At 38.5% G+C, this 19,914-nt stretch overlaps 2 protein-coding genes across 3 annotated transcripts in view; one reads left to right on the forward strand and one right to left on the reverse strand.

Annotated features, from left to right (window-relative positions):
* Nucleotides 1–7,874, reverse strand: part of LOC126190655 (B9 domain-containing protein 1) — a 45,864-nt gene extending 37,990 nt beyond the window's left edge. The window contains exon 1 of one of the 2 annotated variants that reach the window (XM_049931083.1): nucleotides 7,690–7,874. In XM_049931083.1, the coding sequence (XP_049787040.1) occupies nucleotides 7,690–7,851 (162 nt within the window). In that variant the 5' untranslated portion in view covers nucleotides 7,852–7,874. Of the gene's footprint in view, nucleotides 1–7,002; nucleotides 7,357–7,689 lie in introns of those variants that run through there. The other variant, XM_049931084.1, reaches the window with a different exon arrangement.
* Nucleotides 7,875–15,342: 7,468 nt separating this feature from the next.
* The window catches only part of LOC126088174 (probable RNA polymerase II nuclear localization protein SLC7A6OS), a 61,443-nt gene continuing 56,871 nt past the window's right edge, over nucleotides 15,343–19,914 (forward strand). The window contains exon 1 of the mRNA XM_049906298.1: nucleotides 15,343–15,683. Within this exon, the coding sequence (XP_049762255.1) occupies nucleotides 15,528–15,683 (156 nt within the window). The 5' untranslated portion in view covers nucleotides 15,343–15,527. The remainder of the gene's footprint in view (nucleotides 15,684–19,914) is intronic.

Below are 19,914 nucleotides of genomic sequence, written 5' to 3' on the forward strand. Positions count from 1 at the left end.
CGAGTATTAGTTGAGAACCAATTGGATGAAAATCAGTGTGGGTTTAGGCCTCTTAGAGGTTGTCAGGATCAGATCTTTAGCTTACAGCAAATAATGGAGAAGTGTTATGAGTGGAACAGGGAATTGTATCTACGCTTTATAGATCTAGAAAAGGCATATGACCGGGTTCCTAGGAGGAAGTTATTGTCTGTTCTACAAGATTATGGAATAGGAGGCAAACTTTTGCAAGCAATTAAAGGTCTTTACATGGATAGTCAGGCAGCAGTTAGAGTTGACGGTAAATTGAGTTCATGGTTCAGAGTAGTTTCAGGGGTAAGACAAGGCTGCAACCTGTCTCCACTGTTGTTCATATTATTTTATGGATCATATGTTGAAAACAATAGACTGGCTGGGTGAGATTAAGATATGTGAACACAAAATAAGCAGTCCTGCATATGTGGATGACTTAGTTGTGATGGCAGATTCGATTGAAAGTTTGCAAAGTAATATTTCAGAGCTAGATCAGAAATGTAAGGACTATGGTATGAAGATTAGCATCTCCAAAACGAAAGTAATGTCAGTGGGAAAGAAATATAAACGGATTGAGTGCCAAATAGGAGGAACAGAGTTAGAACAGGTGGACGGTTTCAAGTACTTAGGATGCATATTCTCACAGGATGCCAACATAGTGAAAGAACTGGAAGCGAGGTGTAGCAAAGCTAATGCAGTGAGCGCTCAGCTACGATCTACTCTCTTCTGCAAGAAGGAAGTCAGTACCAAGACTAAGTTATCTGTGCACCGTTCAATCTTTCGACCAACTTTGTTGTATGGGAGCGAAAGCTGGGTGGATTCAGGTTACCTTATCAACAAGGTTGAGGTTACGGATATGAAAGTAGCTAGGATGATTGCAGGTACTAGTAGATGGGAACAATGGCAGGAGGGTGTCCACAATGAGGAAATCAAAGAAAAACTGGGAATGAACTCTATAGATGTAGCAGTCAGGGCGAACAGGCTTAGATGGTGGGGTCATGTTACACGCATGGGAGAAGCAAGGTTACCCAAGAGACTCATGGATTCAGCAGTAGAGGGTAGGAGGAGTCGGGGCAGACCGAGGAGAAGGTACCTGAATTCGGTTAAGAATGATTTTGAAGTAATAGGCTTAACATCAGAAGAGGCACCAATGTTAGCACTGAATAGGGGATCATGGAGGAACTGTATAAGGGGGGCTATGCTCCAGACTGAACGCTGAAAGGCATAATCATTCTTAAATGATGATGATGATGATGATGAACTACCTACCACAATTTCAGAAATAATCATCTAAGCATTTTGCAACCTTGACCGTAGTCGCCATGAGAACTTATAGAGGTGTTACACCTACCTTGGCTCAGCTGCTGTTCAAATCCTGATGGACTGGATTCTCAGAGCCTAGAAGGCACCAGAGGGAACTGTAAGTTAAGCTAAAAGGAACTGACAGAGCTTAGGATAAGTAGTGCATAAAAGAACGCAATGACAGAAGTAATCTTGAGTAAGTAACAGACCAGAGCCAACTGGGCCAGCTGCCAGAGAAATTGTCACTATAATTTTCCATAAGGATGATCTGGTTTAAGGCAACACAAGGGATTGGATCTTGTTAAAGAGGAGGGCAATGTGGTGCAACAACCCATATCTGGTCAAAAAAGTGCAGATTGTGGGGTAGATGGCAGCAGTGACAGCTGCAGGCAAGAATGGGTGTCATGCCTTACAATATACAACACAGCCATTACAGCATTGCAAGGCAAGCCAGCCTGGCAAGTCGTTGACACAGCTGACTCATCTGTACATGAGGGAAAGAAAGCAGAAGCCCCATCGACACTTACAATCGTGGAAGTGTTTAGCATATGTGGTGTAAGGCACAGCAAATCCCAAGCAAGCACAGCCCAAAAACATACAAATGCATTTTGCACTAAAGTCACTTGTGTTACTATCACAATACTGCTATCACGGAATGCCGTTCTTGGACCACAATTCTACTCTGTGACAGGGCAGTCTGCCTTAAAACCACAGGAGCTGAAGCCACCACCGCATCGGGCCAGCACTGGCCCTGGGAAGCCGTTTTCCGGTTATCAACACAAGGCAGTTGGTCACAGGCATTACATCAACTACCTGCCAAATGCTCAACAGAGTTGGGAACATGATCCTTGCCACAGCTCTCACGGCCATAGATTGGAGGCTGTTGGGACCAGAGTCACGATTAACAGAGGCAGCTGCATCATGCCGGGCCACTGCTCAGCTGATGACATGCTCTGTCAATAATGCTGGGCAGCAACACAGAAGAGGTTGTTGGATGTCTCAGCCAAGCCACAGTGTGGAGCTGTACTAAAGCAACTTGGGAACCTGGTTGCACAGCATCCCACTTCAATGCAGAGTAAGTGTTGCAACACACACAGGCCCACTGAAAAAGACAACTAAACATTTAAGCTTACAATCAAAAGGCCTTCTTCACAAATAGAAAACACACACGCGTGCGCGCACGCATGCACACACACGCGGCTGCTGTCTCTGGCCGCTGTGGCCCGAGCCGAGCCACATGTGTGTGAATTGTGCTCGTATGAATGTGTGCGGGCTTTCTGTTTCTGAAGAAGGCCCTGTGGCCGAGAGCCTAAATGTTTAGCAGTCTTTTCGTTGTGCTCGGCTGTGACTCTACTATCCTTTTCATAATACTGTCATCGATCCTATTCTGTTGTATATATGATTATTGGGAAGTAAAGGGAAATTGATTTTATTTCTACTGATTAAGAACAAAAGTCTTTATCATATGTCAGATGCTCTGTTACCCCATCCAAAGCTTTGTTTCATCTCTGTAACGTAGTCTGTCAACGACACACTCCGCTTTCTGTTACTAAGCTATCTATAGACTCCACTCGTGCAAGAGGTGATCCAATTAATGCGTAGCACTTTAATCCACCCAAAAGTGTTTTGCTATCCACACAATCAAAGGTTTTGGCAAAATCACAAAATAAGCAACAGGATTTTTTTCTTGTTTGGCTTTTACAATATTTCATTTATGAAGTCTTGTATTGTTTTCTCTGTGAAGTATACCCAACAAAAGGTAAACTGAGAGGTAGTTCACAACAGCTTTCCTAAAACTGAAGTTTACCACTTCTTCTCACAAGTTAACTTCCAAATAAACAACCCACATGCCACATACAATATAATGTATTTGATGATGATGGATTATTACATGGATACGACAATGTGGTACAAAATTTCCAGATGAGCACTGTTATTTTGCATAATTAAATACTCTGCAATTTGGTGTCTTTCGGCATGTAGCCTACTAGTACCCAAACCTAGTGGTTACACTGACTATAAACTTTTCATCGTGAACGTTTCAGTGGTAGTTCTTTTTTCCCCTTTTAATTCCGAAATGCAAAATGCAAACAACAATGTCCATACAGTTGTCTGTGGCAGTTCTTGAAAATCCCATTAATACTGATATTAGCCTCCTGAGTAACAGACTTGGAAGCATACATGCTGATAGTTCTGAGAGCCTACAGGAATACAAAAGGAAATGTTTTACATTTCATAAGGCAGTTACAGAGTACATATAACTGGGAAGTATTTGTATGTGGAGAGTTCACTATATATTTTGTCTCTGAACACTGAGAGTTATTGATGTCCAGCTTTGTTTCGACTCCAACAGCAACTTTTCCATCAAGATTAGGACACTGTGCAGCAGTGACTGACAATACATTTCTAAATCCAACTATTTTTAATGAAATAGGTGTGAATTCCAATAAATTGTTTATGTGATCATGAGGGTCAAATGGCAGCAATAAAGCATTCACATCAATCACATTAAACGCAGAAAGAAAAAGGAAAATGTGACAGAATTGTAAATGCTGACTCAATTACAATATTTAGAGAGAATTTACAGGATGAAAAATGGGAAGAAGCTTAAACGAAACAACAAGTTTACTGTTACCAGTCACTGTTTATTTATCTCCACGATGCATTTCAAAGGTTTAAACCTCCATCATTAGGTGGATTTACATTTGTGTGTGTGTGTGTGTGTGTGTGTGTGTGTGTGTGTGTGTTGTGTTACGAATTTTTGAAGGACCTTGTGGCACCGTCTCCAGTGGTCTCAGATTCCTTTCACTGTCGTAACACATAACATGTATACTGTCATATGACAGTATACATGTTATGTGTTAAGACAGTAAAAGGAAACTGTGACCACTGGAGATGGTGCCACAAGTTCCTCCAAAAAATCGTAACACAACACACACACAAATGTCATACTAACAAATGTAAATCCAGCTTATGATGGAAGTTTAAACCTTTGAAACGCATTGTAGAGATAAATAAACAGTGACTGGTAGCAGTAAACTTGCTGTTTCATTTATTGTCAATAACAGTCATTGTAAAGCCTAGCCTAAAATGTTCGCATTTAAAGGGAAGAAGTTTAAAAAAAGACACAATACATGTGATGTGTAATTATTTCCTAAAATATTCTTAGAACATCAGTTTTCCTTTAGAACAGATGAGAGACATTTACAGTAGACACTGAGAAGATGGATATCTTGTACTACGATGAGAGAGCTTTATTTAATGCATTGGACTAAAATCACCAGCCACAGCATTCAACCAATTCTTCCAACAGTACATAAAACAAAGAAAAAATGGTCCACCAAAAGCTCAGCCAACAAACTTACTTAGAAACACAATGCATATCAACCACCAGATATCAGTTTTACCAACCAATCTGTTAAAGAGGTCACAAAAATCTTTAGGTCACTAAGTCTTCCGGCTATGGTGGTATCTCAGCCAAACTACTAAAATCTTGTGCTGACTTCTTGTTAGAGCCATCCTTGAGTTAGTCTGATGACTAGTCAGTGAGTCAGGATGTATTTCTTGAAATACCGAAGTATACAGCAGTTGCACAACTACACACATGTAAAGATACGAATCTGGCCTCTAATTACACACTCCTCAGTTTAGTTTCTGCAGAGGCTTCTCTACTACACATAAGCTCTAAAATCCAGTTCTAGTATCACTGGCCAATAAAAATTACCCTGCTGACATTTTCTACGCTTATCCTGATGCATATGAATTTGTGGGTCATAGCATTCTGCCAAAGAAACAGAAGAGGTATAGCATTAAAGGTCTTCCCTAACATGCATACATCACATCAGCAAATGACATGACAGGTATGAGGATAAATTCTGAGTGGAGAAAACATTAAATTGTGGTGCACCAAATGGTTGAGTGTATGGCCTGCTCCTGTTCCTGGTCTACATACATGACTTACATGGGACACTAGAGGACTCTTCAAAAACTGTAATGTCTGCTGATGATCACAAGTATGTTTAGCTGGCCGAAGTGGCCACGTGGTTCTAGGCGCTGCAGTCTGGAACCGCGAAACTGATACGGTCACAGGTTCGAATCCTGCCACGGGCATGAATGTGTGTGATGTCCTTAGGTTAGTTAGGTTTAACTAGTTCTAAGTTCTAGGGACTAATGACCTCAGAAGTTGAGTCCCATAGCACTCAGAGCCATTTGAACAAGTATGTCTATAAAAGATCCAAACATGGCTACACCAAACAACCCAGGAGAATAATGAAACATCTTTACAACTGGTTCACTGCCAACAGCTCAACCTTTACTCCTACATGGACACTCGTTTCATGCAATTACAAACAAATAAAATAATTTACAGTACATGACAGAGATCAATGGGCAAAAACTGAATGAGGCTACTTGTGTTTGGTTTTTGGCCATCCAGATTGATAATAAGCAAACATACAAGTGAAGCAAACAGTTCAGTTCTGCCTGATCTGCACTCAGAAATTGCTTCCTGTGTTGACCTGCAGCAGAGAGGATTGCTAGTGTACTTTGACTCAATTCTGTACTCTGGCATAATCTTCTGAAACACTGTTATTAGGGTGAAAAAGTGCAATATAAGATTGTGTAATGCTGACAATTGATTACGCCTACCTTGCACAAGCTTCTTCACGGACTTTGGGAGTCTTATACTTACATGCCAATAGATAGACTCCCTAATGGTATATTTTATTAATAGTGTGAATTTTGGTTGAAATCTATGTAAACAACATAATTATAAGTTTGAGTAGATTAGTGCTAGCCATAATCTGTTGGCAGATTCTACCTTCTAATGTAAATTTGACACTTTATACATCCCTAAAATCTCTCCTTCACTATGAGATTTACAGAATACAATGTAGGAATGAATAAATGAATGAATTAAACCACCTCCGACCTTTGTGGAACGGAAAAAAAGTCGTTTGGCACGACGACCTGGAAACAGGCGAATGTTCAATACGAGACGTCGGCTTTGACCAGTGACACAAGAAACATGCGACAAACTCCGTAAACAATACGGCGAATATAACGTGATGATATTGATTTTTCAAAGGGGCCAAGATACACCACACTCAGGGTTTTTTTCCGTGTCAGATTCGTTGACCTCCCAACAACAAAACTATGAATATTTATGTACCGAAATGAGACGTGACAGCAGCCACTAACAATAAGTCACTGACTACAGGCAGTGAACTTCCCTCTTGACCCAGAGAGTAGGAATAAATTCTTATGTTTTCCCGTCACACTCGTTATTCACTTCCACCTCTCTTCGCTCAAAGTGATCACTTGTCTTTTATTCCTAATCCCCGTCTCGCTACTCTACCCTCCAGCCTCCATTTAGCCTAACAGTTGAGTTTCACAGAAAATGGTTCAAATGGCTCTGAGCACTATGGGACCTAACATCTAAGGTCATCAGTCCCCTGGAACTTAGAACTACTTAAACCTAACTAACCTACGGACATCACACACATCCATGCCCGAGGCAGGATTCGAACCAGCGACCTAAGCGGTCGCGCGGTTCTCCAGACTGAAGCGTCTAGAACCACTCGGCCACACCGGCCGGCGAGTTTCATACAAAATTTGACGTAGGCTGGAAATAAATGTATACAAGAAACAAATAATATAGAAGGGCATTTTGTTACAAACTGTTGCACTCACCGATGTTACAACCCAATCGGGTCCAAAAGTAAAACAATGTTTACAATACAAATCATCTACATCTGGGATAGTTGCAGATTCAATTTGTCCGTTTACAGAAACCAAGAAAACACCACTTGACATTATCAGTGACACAGACACATTCTCATTGGGAATAAACAGATTTTTTCCTATAATTAATGATACACGTCCTTTGAATAATCACCATAAAATTTACTAACACTATTTCGCTTAAGTTTCCGATTCAGTACTAACTACTCGTAGACGGTAGACTATTCTGTGACGTCATCACGATAACATTTATGTGTAAACACTATATCGAAAACGTTAGAGACGCCGAACTGCGGTTGCAAAATCAAAGATCTTGAGCGCAATGGTCAATTCTCCGACGAATGTTTTAGTGCATATTGTGGATGAATATCGAATATAAGCCACGAGAAATGCAAGATGGATCCAATACTTTAACTGAGTGTTTCACTTGTTACTAAGATTTTAATGTTGCGGCAGCTTGCGCATAAAATGCGGTAAATAAATATGTCCAGTGAGCAAAATTATGTGATCGCGTGCAAAACAAAATAAAATAAAAAGTAGAAAGTAATAAATCACTAAGGTTCAGCAAATTTCCGGGCAGTTTCAAAGACAGTGGGTTGCAGCAAAGGAACTAAAACCTATTTACATGAACCTTACATGTTCGTTTCCGAAGTTGCCAGAGACAGAGAGTGAGACAATAGGTCGTACTGCGCATGGGCGCGGCGCGTTTGCGCAACTCGTCGGTGAAACTAAGCACTGTCGGCGTGTTCCAACTTTGCCGGCAACAGTTGCATGAGTTTTGAGGTTATTTGTGTCCATAGAGTGTAGACAATCTGAAATATGAAGTGGGGAACGGAGAATACTGTTCGCTTTATGGATATCTATGCTTTGCATAGGTGTTAGTGGGATTTCAGGGATGCTGATTACAAAAATAAGCAACATATTGCTGCTCTTGAGACCTTCACATATGATCAGACCATAGATAGGCTGACAAAATCTGAGCATCAGGGCAAAATTTATTGAATTAGAAGCACATATACAACTGAATTAAGAAAAATACAGGCAAATGAAATTCTAGCTGTGGAAATGCTTCCGTCTTCAAGCCTAAAATCCCATCATTCGAGTTGGTCTGCATCATTTATTCAATATTCATCTATTTAAAACGTCACAGCAGCGCTCCCCATTCACATATGTTTGAATTTTAAAAATGCACCAAACAGTGGCAGTATAGATCGCAATACCCTTTGTGTTGAAATGCATTTTGAAACATCAGGTCTAGTAATTGAGATCCTTAAGCTAATGGTAGTAGTAGTGTACAGCCCACCTAGTGGTGACCCCCATATCTTTCTGGAGAAACTTGAGGAACTCTTAATGTACATATATATACCGAAATGGAAAAAAATACAATATTGCAATTGGAGGGGATATAAATTCAAGTGTTGATATCCTGCAGGACAGAAAAACTGTGACAGAGCTCCAAAATGTGCTTCAACAATCTAACCTGTACTATGTTAATTGCAAACCTACCAGAGACTCATCCTGTCTAGATAATACATTTACAAGTATTAAGAGAACTTGTATGTCCACTGATGTAATTAGTTTCCCTTTCTCAAACCACAATCCAGTATAAATGAAAACAAAACCAGACACTTTAATTTACCCTCAAAGAGATTCCTAACTACCAAGAATTAGAAACTGTTAAACTTTTAGGTGTTACTATTGACAATAAATTGATATGGGAACCACACATTAAAAATATATTGTCTAGGCTTTCAAGAGTTATTTCTCTAATTAGAAATTTAAGAAGACATTTTCTCAAAGACTATGTGAGATCAGCATATTTTGCCTTCTTCCAAAGCATCATCTCCTATAGAATCTTACTGTGGGGTAGTAGCTGTCATGTAAATGACATTTTACTTTTACAGAAGAAAGTAATAAGAATAATAACTGATTATGATAAAACAGAACATTGTAAACCTCTGTTTATTAAACTGCAGTGTCTTACAGGTGTAAGCTTATTCGTCTACAATGTTTTATTGTACATTAGAAACAATGTCTCTAATTTTGTGTTGAGAAGTGATATTCATAGCCATAATACTAGAAACAGAACATCTGTAGACGTGCCATATCATAGATTATCAAAATCACAGAACTCCTGCCTAGTTCTTGGACTATGTATGTTTAATAGACTAAGTGCTGACTTTAAAGAACTGTCTGTAAATATTTTTAAAGCTAAATTATATAAGCTACTAGTGAACAATCCATTTTACACCATTCATGAACTTTTTGAAGATGAAAATACTGTATTCTAACGTGTACCTATTTTATGTAAACCAATTTACATCGATATAGTAGTTTACGTAGAAATATATGATCTTGACTTTGTCTATTGCTGTAATCAGCGGAATGACAATAAAATTTTTATTATTACATACAGATTTATCTTCAAGAGAGTGGTTTGCAAACCATTCTCTTCTTAATGTGGCCTGCTTCGAATAATTACTGCTCTTAATAATTATTACTGTTAATATTAATAATAATTGGTGTTAATGAAAAAGCGTCATCACCAACTAAAACCGCATATGTAATGCACGCAATGTGATATGTAATTTCAGTTTTGGTGACAATGCTTCATGCATTACTGTATCTTTATTCCTTACTGCATAATTAACTCTATTTAGGAGAAATTTGAGCCGTTCTGACGACATTCTAAGATAATTAAAAGAACTTCTTGGTCTTCCATTACAAATTATTTCAGCAAGGATGCTGGGAAACCGAGCTGACATCTTTCCTTCATCCAGTCACGAATCGCACCACATTTCTTATTTTTTTCCCCTTATGCAGCGATTCCACGCAACAAGCTTTAACTCCAGCACAACTCATTCGACGTGCAGCTGCCAAAACTTTCGTTTCAGACACGACTCAGGAATTCACAAAACTACGAAACTGAAGTGTATACTGGTTTCGTCATATTTACAGTCAAATATGAAACCATTTACGTGCAAATACGAAGATGACTATGTATCAGAAGGAATTGAGCTTGGGGTTACATTATCAACAATGGATGAATGACATCAACCGTTAAAACCTTCTTGAGAAACCTTGATGGTGCCATGACATGATGTGATGGCCAGTGTGGATCCCACCATTTGAAATGCATTGCAGAATGTTTTGATGGACATGACATGACATGTGGTGATGGGCAGTGTGAAGTGACCTTAAATGTCCCTTCATTTTGCTCTTCAAAACTAAGAGCTTACTTTTTTCCGGTTTCAAATGCAAATTGTTGTAGTGTCTACGAAACATCCATACCAAATACACAGCAACTACGAAGGAAATCCACTACCTACCTATTTAATATTCTAAAAGCCAGTTCACACTGACCATCACATCATGTCAAGTCACATCCAGTAAAAACATTCTGAAATGCATTTCAAATTATTGCATCCACCCTGGCCATTCCAACCTGTCATATCATGCCATGGCACCATCAAGGTTTCTCGAGAAGATTTTGGCGGTTGATGTCATTCATCCATCGTTGATCATGTGACCCCAAGCTCATTTCTTCCTGATACATAGTCATGTGTAAATCTTCGTATTTCGTTTTGTCATGGCTTTCTTTGTTGATATCAGTTGTTTGTTGGTCATTGCTTGTTATAAATTGTTTCATTTCGTTACTTCTTTCAATATAATTTACAAGGAATGACAAAAGATTAACTGAAACAGTGATGTAACAGTCTGAATTGTATGGCATTGCCATCTATTACATTTATAAAGTGGATTTTTATACATACTGGCACCATATTTAATATTTTACAATGAAATGGATTGCAATATGGGTGCACCTTGGAGTGAAAAAAGTATTGTGTGTAGAATAAGACTGATTAATTGGCAGACTTTATTTTAATGTTGCCATGCATTTGTTGTGTTTTGTGAAGAAATGGAATGAAACCTTCAGACACTGCAAGTTGTTTATTTAAAAAGTGTTTGTGACAGTCTCCTTTAATGTTAAGTATCTCTCTGGATTGGATATGAAACAGTTTTTCAAGCATCAGTTATCAATATTTATGTGGTTTCACTAGCTAACCCCAGGACAAATAAGGCATTTGAACTATTGAAAGCCAAATACAAGGTGTAAAGAAAACCTACAAATCTTGAATGAAAATGTATAGAGGGAAGTGTGAGTACTGCACAAAAATTTGCACTGGATAAGCAACCAAACTTAACCTTAAGCAAATCGATAGCAGCTCATAACACTGGGTTCCTTTTAGTAATTCTGGGTGTAATTTAATGCAATAAATGAAAAAGCTGTTGCTTCGACATTCTAAAATATAAAATCCAGATTCGTCTTCTTTGAATCCTTATATAGTGTGTGAAATTCCCCTTCTATCCAATCTAATTACATGATTCTGATACACACTCTTTTTTTCGTTGTTTTGCTCTTCTGCCTTCCTTCTCTAATATAAAAGGTATGTCTGCAACCTGCAAACAATTTGAATCCAATAACTGTCAGTTTCGTATAAATATGCTTCAGCATCAATATGTATAAGCTACAACGTACTGTATGTGCACTTCATGTGTACAAATAGTTTAAAATCATCTTGTAAAGATTGCAGTTCCCTAGGGGGGGATGGGGAAATTGTTGAGGCGAGCCATTCGAGTTGAGATCACACGACGGACCATGATGTGATGTGATGGGCATTGTGAATTTGATGACCAGTTGTATTTGCCTTGGCCATTATGGCACAGAACCGTCATGTCAAGGTGTATTCACACTATCACATCATGACATGTCAAGTCAGTTCAAGTCTCATGATCTCGACTTCTTTTTGTTTGCGGAAACTTCTTTGCAATTTGGTTCTCAACTGTTTTTACGTGTGAAGTGCACATACACAACATGGTAGTTCATGTATGTGGATGCTAGAGTCCACATTTGTCTTAAATTGACATTTATGGACACAAATGATTTACAGCTTGTAGGAGACAGAAGTGCAAAAAAACACAAAAAAAGGAGTGCTGGTCCGAAAAATGTCATTAAGTGAAATTTCACATATTATACAAGGAGTCTGAGGAAGAGGTATCTACATTTTAATTTTAGGAAATTGCAGCATCAGGTTTTTTTATTTGTTACACCAAATTGCACTCAGAATTACTAACAGCAACACAGTGTTACAAGCTGCCATCACATGCCACGAAAAACTGGTTTGTTTGAGGTTAAGTAGTCATATCTCCCTCAATTTCTTCCTCTTCATTATTTACAGGTTACATTTCCATCTTGTATTTGGCTTTTAATAGTTCAAGTACCTTATTTGTTCAGGAGTTAGGTAGTGAAACCACATAAATACACTATGTGATCAAAAGTATCCGGACACCCCCAAAAACATACGTCTTTCATATTAGGTGCATTGTGCTGCCACCTGCTGCCAGGTACTCCATATCAGCGACCTCATTAGTCATTAGACATCGGTAGAGACCAGAATGCGGCACTTCGTGGTCATGGACTTCGAACGTGGTCAGGTAATTGGGTGTCACTTGTGTCATACATCTGTACACGAGATTTCCACACTTCTAAACATCGCTAGATCGACTTTTTCTGATGTGATAGTGAAGTGGAAACGTGAAGGGACACGTACAGCACAAAAGCGTACAGGACGACCGCATCTGTTGGCTGACAGAGACCACCAACAGTTGAAGAGGGTCATAATGTGGAATCCAGACCATCACACAGGAATTCTAAACTGCATCAGGATCCACTGCAAGTACTATGACAGTTAGGTGGGAGGTGAGAAAATTTGGATTTTATGGTCGAGTGGTTGCTCATAAGCCACACATCACGCCAGTAAATGCCAAACAATTCCTCTCTTGGTGTAAGGAGCGTAAACATTTGACGATTAAACGGTAGAAAAACGTTGTGTGGACTGACGAATCACGGTACTCAATGTGGGGATCCGATGGCTGGGTGTGGGTATGGGAAATGCCCAGTGATCGTCTTCTGCCTGTGTGTGTGTAGCACCAACAGCAAAATTCGGAGGCAGTGGTGATATGACGTGGTTGTGTTTTTCATGGAGGGGTCTTGCACCCGTTGTTGTTTTGCGTGGCACTGTCACAGCACAGGCCTACATTGTGAGCATCAGTGTTCAATATTTATGTGGTTTCAGTAGATAACACCAGTACAAATAAGGCACTTGAACTACTAAAAACAAAATACAACATTTAAAGAAAAGCTATATATATCGAAAGGAAACATACTGAGGGAGATATGAGTAATTCACAAAAATTTGCACTGGACCAATAACTTAAGTCCCGTCCACACGCAATGATCTGTCTGCGCAAATGTCTGCGCACATCACTGCTGCGCAGACAGATCATTGCGAGTGGACAGAAGATTTGCACCAACATGAGGTGTGTGCAAACCTGGAAGTTGGAGTTGGAGGTTTGAGCGAAACCTCTCAAATCTGTGGGTTCAAACCACATCTGCGCAGACAAGCTGGAGCGTGTGGACAGGAAATCGCCGCAAATCTGGCGCGAAACAGCTGTTTGCTCAGTCTAGTGTTTGTATTTGTGTGCACAGGGCATTAAAATGGCTGATACTCTTTAGTGTTCTCGAGAGTTTGTAAGTGAATTCATTGAAATATATAGAAACCACCCATGTTTGTGGAAGATTAAAAGTAAAGAATATAGTGACCGAGACAAAAAGACAGCAACATACAATGCTCTAATTGAAAAATTGCGGGCAATTGACTCCTCGGCAAACAGAGAAACAGTAATATAAAAAAAAAAAAATCGTTGCCAACTGGTTACCGAAAAGAGTTATCCAAAGTTCAGAAATCTAGAAGATCTGGTGTAGGAGTAGATCAAATATACCAGCCAACGTTATGGTATTTTGATCTGCTTTGCAGCCGTTCATGAGGAGAAATTGTTCTTCTCATACAAGTATTTTTTTCTCATAATATGAGGGGTTACAAGCTTTAAGAGATAATTATAAGTTTCGACATCCATCCGCAAATAATTTTGCCAGTCGTTAGGTTCGCCCAGTAACTCTCGCAGTAAATTTACGTGAGAAAACTGCTTTCGCTTTAGCAGCCACTGTCTACACCATTTTGACCGCTTTCTCTGTTTCCTGCGGTTGGTCTGGATGTTTTTTCCAACACAAGTTACGAACACAGACCACAACAGAACTCTCCATCTCTGTATTTCAAAATAACTTAATTAAATTTTTGACGTTTACGGGGAGCGTAGGCGCTTGCCACTGATATTTCTTTTCTACGCAGACAGATGGCGGGCGAGCAGTAGATTGGGGTTTGTGTCGTGTGAACACACCACATTTGCTGCGATCTTTTGCATGTACAGACATCGGCGCCGATGTCTGCGCAGACAGATCGTTGCGTGTGGACCGGGCTTTAAGTTAACCTAAAACCAAATTCACATGAGATGCGATGGCAGCTCATAGCGCTGTGTTTCTTTTAGTAGTTCTGGATGTTGTTCGATGTAACAAATAAAAAACTGATGCTTCCACTTTTCAAAATAGAAAATGGAGAATCCTCTTCTCAAGTTGCTTGTATAATGTGTGAAATTCACCTTCTGCACCACGAAAAGGCATTTTTTCAGACCCCACACTGTCTTTGTGCTGCTTTACACTTCTGTCTCTCTTCACTCATATACAAGTTAACCCTGCAACCTGCAATCTATGTTAGGCCAATACATTCATTTTCGTACGAATGTGGACTCCAATATCCATGCACATAAGTTAACCCGTCCTGTACGTGCACTGCCCGCATAAAAGCAGTTGAATATTATCTCCTGAAGATCACAATTCCGGCGAAAACAACAGTTAAAGACAGTTAGTTGAGATCAGGTGACTTGAGTGGACTTGAGGGTCTTGACGTGACGGACAGTGTGAATACACCTTGACGTGTCGGTGCCATGACGTGACGGATAGTAGGAACTGGCCTGCTGATTAGACCTATGGCGCCATATCCAGATTTATAACTAAAGAAGACATAAAAATTTGAACGGAATTTTGACCACTGAACTTAACAAATAGTGGTTAAGTGTCAGTTGTGTCTTTGTAATATAAGTACAACGATATCTATTTGAAGACATATATGAATGAAGAAGATCAAATATTACTTTGCTAGGTGTATGTGTATCAATACATTTAAGTTGTGATGGCTAAAAAGTTTGTATGCTAAAAGCCAATCAAATAAAATAAATAAATACAGAGAAACTTACTCCATACCGAGATCACGTGACTTGGCCGGTTTTGTTGACAATAGAAAACAGAGTCTTTGCTAGCGTATCCAAGGAGATTAGTTTTAAATCAGTTATGTTTTTGTTTTGCATTGTGTTTGGTGTGAGGGTGGGGAATGTAGTTGAGTGATTCGTGCAGGCGATTTTCATGACCATGATGTGCTGTATTTCAGAAAGACCTTCGTACGCGTAATAATTACCGTTCAGCCATCGTAAACATACTTTGATTATTTAAAACGCATGAAATGGCAGCCATACTGCGTGTCAAACGCCGTTGCGACGAGGATCCCCACGAAGCTCTATTATTATCCTGCAAGAGACTGAAACATGATGAAACTCCAGAGAGTAACTCGCATTCTTACACAGCGCTGCTTCAGTTTGCCGGCACGATTAACACACAGGTTACGTCTGTCGATGTCTTTTTCGATATCATAATGTTTGTAAGCCAATTGGTGGCGTGTTCTTGTTTACCTTCTAATCTGTTGTCAGCGGTTCGTTAATCAAAACATATAACGAACGTATCAACAACAAAAGTACATCAAAATGAAATTATCCGAATCACTGACAAATATAGAAACAGAATGAAAATAATCTTCATGATTTGTTGTGACAGCAAGAGGGGCCAGATTATGGAGCAGTGATAGTGCACATGATTTTAAAAAATGCTTATAGTATCCAAAGCCGGGGGATGGAATCTCTACTTTGGTTTTCCCCTGTTTTTGGTAAAATTTACATCGGAAGTTTAGAAAAATGAGCAGTATTAAATTACATAAACACCGTTACTGTGGGAACACACACTACATCTCAGTACAGTATTTTAATGAAGGTTTGTGTATCGTGTGCCAGCCTGTCTTCAACATTGTTCTTGCAATTATGTATAGAAACGATTTTGTCAGACACCTCCCTGGGAGATATCCTCCTCATCATTCTACATTTTGTTGCAGTTGTTTAAGGATTGTGGCAGTACTAAAAGGGCACCAGACGCCATCACATCTCTCACAAACTGCAATGGTAACAGATCAAGTGATTATACCGTGGTCAGAATAGTTTGTTGAGACGTAATGTGTTTTCCCCAAGTAATGGTGCTTGCATGGCTTGATATTACCCATCTCTTTACAAATTCCTAAGTGAAGATTACCCAGAATTATCAGATCATATTGACTGTCATCAACTCCTCAGTTGAGAAACATTGTGATGTAGAAAAGTTCACACATTGCCACTGTCCTAATGGAAAACTGACTGATTACAATTTCTTCTTCTAAATCATAATCTTCACTTAGTTTTTCAGTTAAGTACTCAGTTAGTGCAGTATTTGCAGTACAGCATAACAAAAACAAACCCCATCCTAGATAACCACACACAAAACAAAACCACTACTTTAAAAAGAAAAAAAACCACCCACACACCATCAGTACCACCCAGCCCATTTGTCACACAACAATCCCCCCTCCTTCCCATGGTAGGGGGGGGGGGGAGGAAGGGTAATAATAATCTGTAACTGGTAAACTCAGATTCCAAAACCAAAAGAGAATTGAAACAAGAAAGTCAGCATCAGTAAGCAGTAAGTATTAACGCTTTTCTGCTAACAATACTAATAAATTTTCTTAGTTTGAAACTGCTGCTTCTTTCTCCCTACAAATTTCAAGCATCTGCCTTTGCTTTCACTTGATTTCCACAGCCAGGCTGCATGTCATAGAAAGTATGTACCACTGATCTCTGTTAAAATTGTGATTTTTGCAACTCTGCTGTTTCCTCTATAATCAAATTCCAATATAATGACACATGAGCCAAGACTCATCTTTCTAGATTGTATTTTATGTCCATATACCATGTGTTGTTTAACAGTGGCTTACTTCTCAAGCTCCCTTTCTGTAAAATGTAGGCTACCTTGTACTCAGTTCAGTGCTCAGCAACAGTGTGAATGATTTGATCTATATAGCTGCTACGTGTACACATGAACACCGTACACACCAGGCACTCTGAGGGCTATTTCGTAATGGGGTATTAACATAGGCCTCTCATGAATCTTGGAGGTAGGCTGGAACATTGGCCTCAGTCCAGGGTCATTCCGTATCAACTCACCCAATAAAAAATAAATTTTACACCCACCTCCTTAGATTTTCATGAAATTTGGCTCAAATGGTTCTAATACCATCCTGACAACACCTGCAATATTTTTTTGCTGTATCTCTTATAGTTTTTTTTATAAATTTTTAAAGTTTTTATGTTCTGCGTTTTCCGAACCTTCGGAAATGGTAAATTTAATTTGTATTCAAAACTTTAAAATTGCTTATCTGAAAAACTCTTTTAGATAACATCATGAATTTTTGCAGCAAGTTTATTTATTATACATATTTGAAGATAAAAATGATACTATTAAAATATATTAATATTTTCTATGAAAAAAAATTTTTTTTTCTTTTTTAACGGGTGTTATGTTTTATAAGAATTGCAATATCTAGAGTCTCAGACCTGATAGAATGCTCAAATTTGTTTTAATTTGCTCTTAAACATATAGGCTACTTGATAAAACAAAAATAATGATGGCTTTTTAACATGTTTATTAATTATAGTAGATTACATTAGAATTATGTACAAAGATGTGTACTTAAGACACTTATGTATAACCCAACTGATTGCTTGAAACATTGAATTTTTTGAGTAATTTTGTCTTTTTAATAAACATTAATGCTGATTCAAACAGTTTTTCCACTTCATCCAAGAGCTTTCAGTTCTTTTGATACAGTCTTTTTTGAAGTAATACATTCTTCCAGTGCCGCTTGATTGAGGTGCGTCTACTACACAGACTATGTTGCTCCAAAGGCACTATGCAAGAATCTTCTCTTTCAGGCCAATAAAATGATGCAGCTGGTCCTGAAGGATGTAGAAATAGAATTTCTGCATCTTCTTCATCATTGAATATTGTTTTTACCAGTCCAAAGTACCAGTTACCATCATAATTTGCAGCCACATAGCTATTTATGGATGGTTCAACATGAACCCAATCAGAAGAAGAATACTTAAAGAAAAGACTAAGGAGGGATTTACACTATCTGTAGTCCTTCTAATTTCAAGGTTGTTTGTTGGAAGTGGTTTGAAGTTATGAAAACTTCTTGTTCCAGGAATGGTTCAGGTTGCTGAAAAATGTTTTTCTAGTTTTAATCTTAGCAAATCAGCTTCTTTTTTGTCAATAAAGTGAAAATGAATGTTTTCAATATTTTTTTCACAAAACTTGGACACATCGATTTCTGTCATTATTTGTTCTTCGTCTGAAAGCTGTAGACTGGCTTTCCTTAAAATTCTTTTAATAGTTCCTCCTAGGCCATCACAAATTGACTTCCCATGACTTGTTGCAAAAAAAGAGTGTTGGGCCTTCAAATTAAAGCCTCTCAAGTGTTCAGTCAAATTTTTAAAACTGTTTCTATTTTTGTACTGCCCAGCACAACCATCTGTAAAGTAGTGAACTGAGTTAATGTCAGTGTGATGTAATGACAGCCACTTTGTAATTTCTTTTTGTACAAAGTTAGCAAAACCAGTGTCATGTTCTTGGTCATCACTAATAAAACAGTGGTTGGAAACAGAAACATTGTTTTCCTCATTTCTTAGAAAAACTCCAACTGGGTGTAGAGTACAACCACCTCTATTCCAGTGGTAACTTTGGATCTCATTTTGTATAACAAAGGAATAATTTTCACTGAAATCCATCACATTAATTGCTGTTTTGGGTGGTGGGTCTTCTTTCAATCTTTTAAAGGCTGCTGATTGGGATTTTGCTATAAACGAGTGCGGTGTGAGCTTTTCCAATGACCTAAACAATAAAGAAATGTAGTCTTCAACACTGATAGACTGTTTGATCATTTCTGCCATGTCTGTGTTAACCCACTGACTGATTACAATTTCTTCTTCTAAATCATAATCTTCACTTAGTTTTTCAGTTAAGTACTCAGTTAGTGCAGTATTTGCAGTACAGTTGTCGCAATGATTTAGCATGCAGTTTTGGTTTTCCGTATTGCACACAGGCATCTTAATTAGGTCTTTATAAGATTCTTCAATTTTCACAGCATCCAGTAATAGTTTAACATTCTGGTGGATACTGCATACACATACAGTGTGTGTGCCTGCAGTACCAGCAAGGATACACCATTTAGGTCTCAAGAAACAAAATTTTGAAAATCCTACTTGTCTTTTTTGCATGTACACATTTTTTTGAACACTTGCTTTGTCTTTTGTTCCAGGTAGCACTCTGGAACTTCATCCTTTTCATGAAAATCTGTTACAAGTCTTACTGTATTTTCAGAAAGAGTTTTACCTTTTCTTGGACCAGGAGTTTCCAAAATACCCTTTTCAGATTTTAGCTTTCTAGCTTGTCACACCATGTACTCACTTACATTAAATTCTTTCATCACTTTATTTCGACTCCAAGAATCTGGAGCCAAGGTCAGAATCTGGATTTTTCTAGACCTCCCAACAGATGAAATCTTCTCTTTCATAAGAGAAATCATTACATCAAAATCCTTTGCTTTCTCAACCACACTTGTATCTTCTTTGTCATCATGGTGCATCATATTTTAATGCTTTTGAAACTGCCTTTTTTGCAGAATTTTCAATACTGCTAACCTTCCTTTTAAAATA

Source organism: Schistocerca cancellata, chromosome 6, assembly GCF_023864275.1.
Source record: "Schistocerca cancellata isolate TAMUIC-IGC-003103 chromosome 6, iqSchCanc2.1, whole genome shotgun sequence".
NCBI classification, from domain to species: Eukaryota; Metazoa; Arthropoda; class Insecta; order Orthoptera; family Acrididae; genus Schistocerca; species Schistocerca cancellata.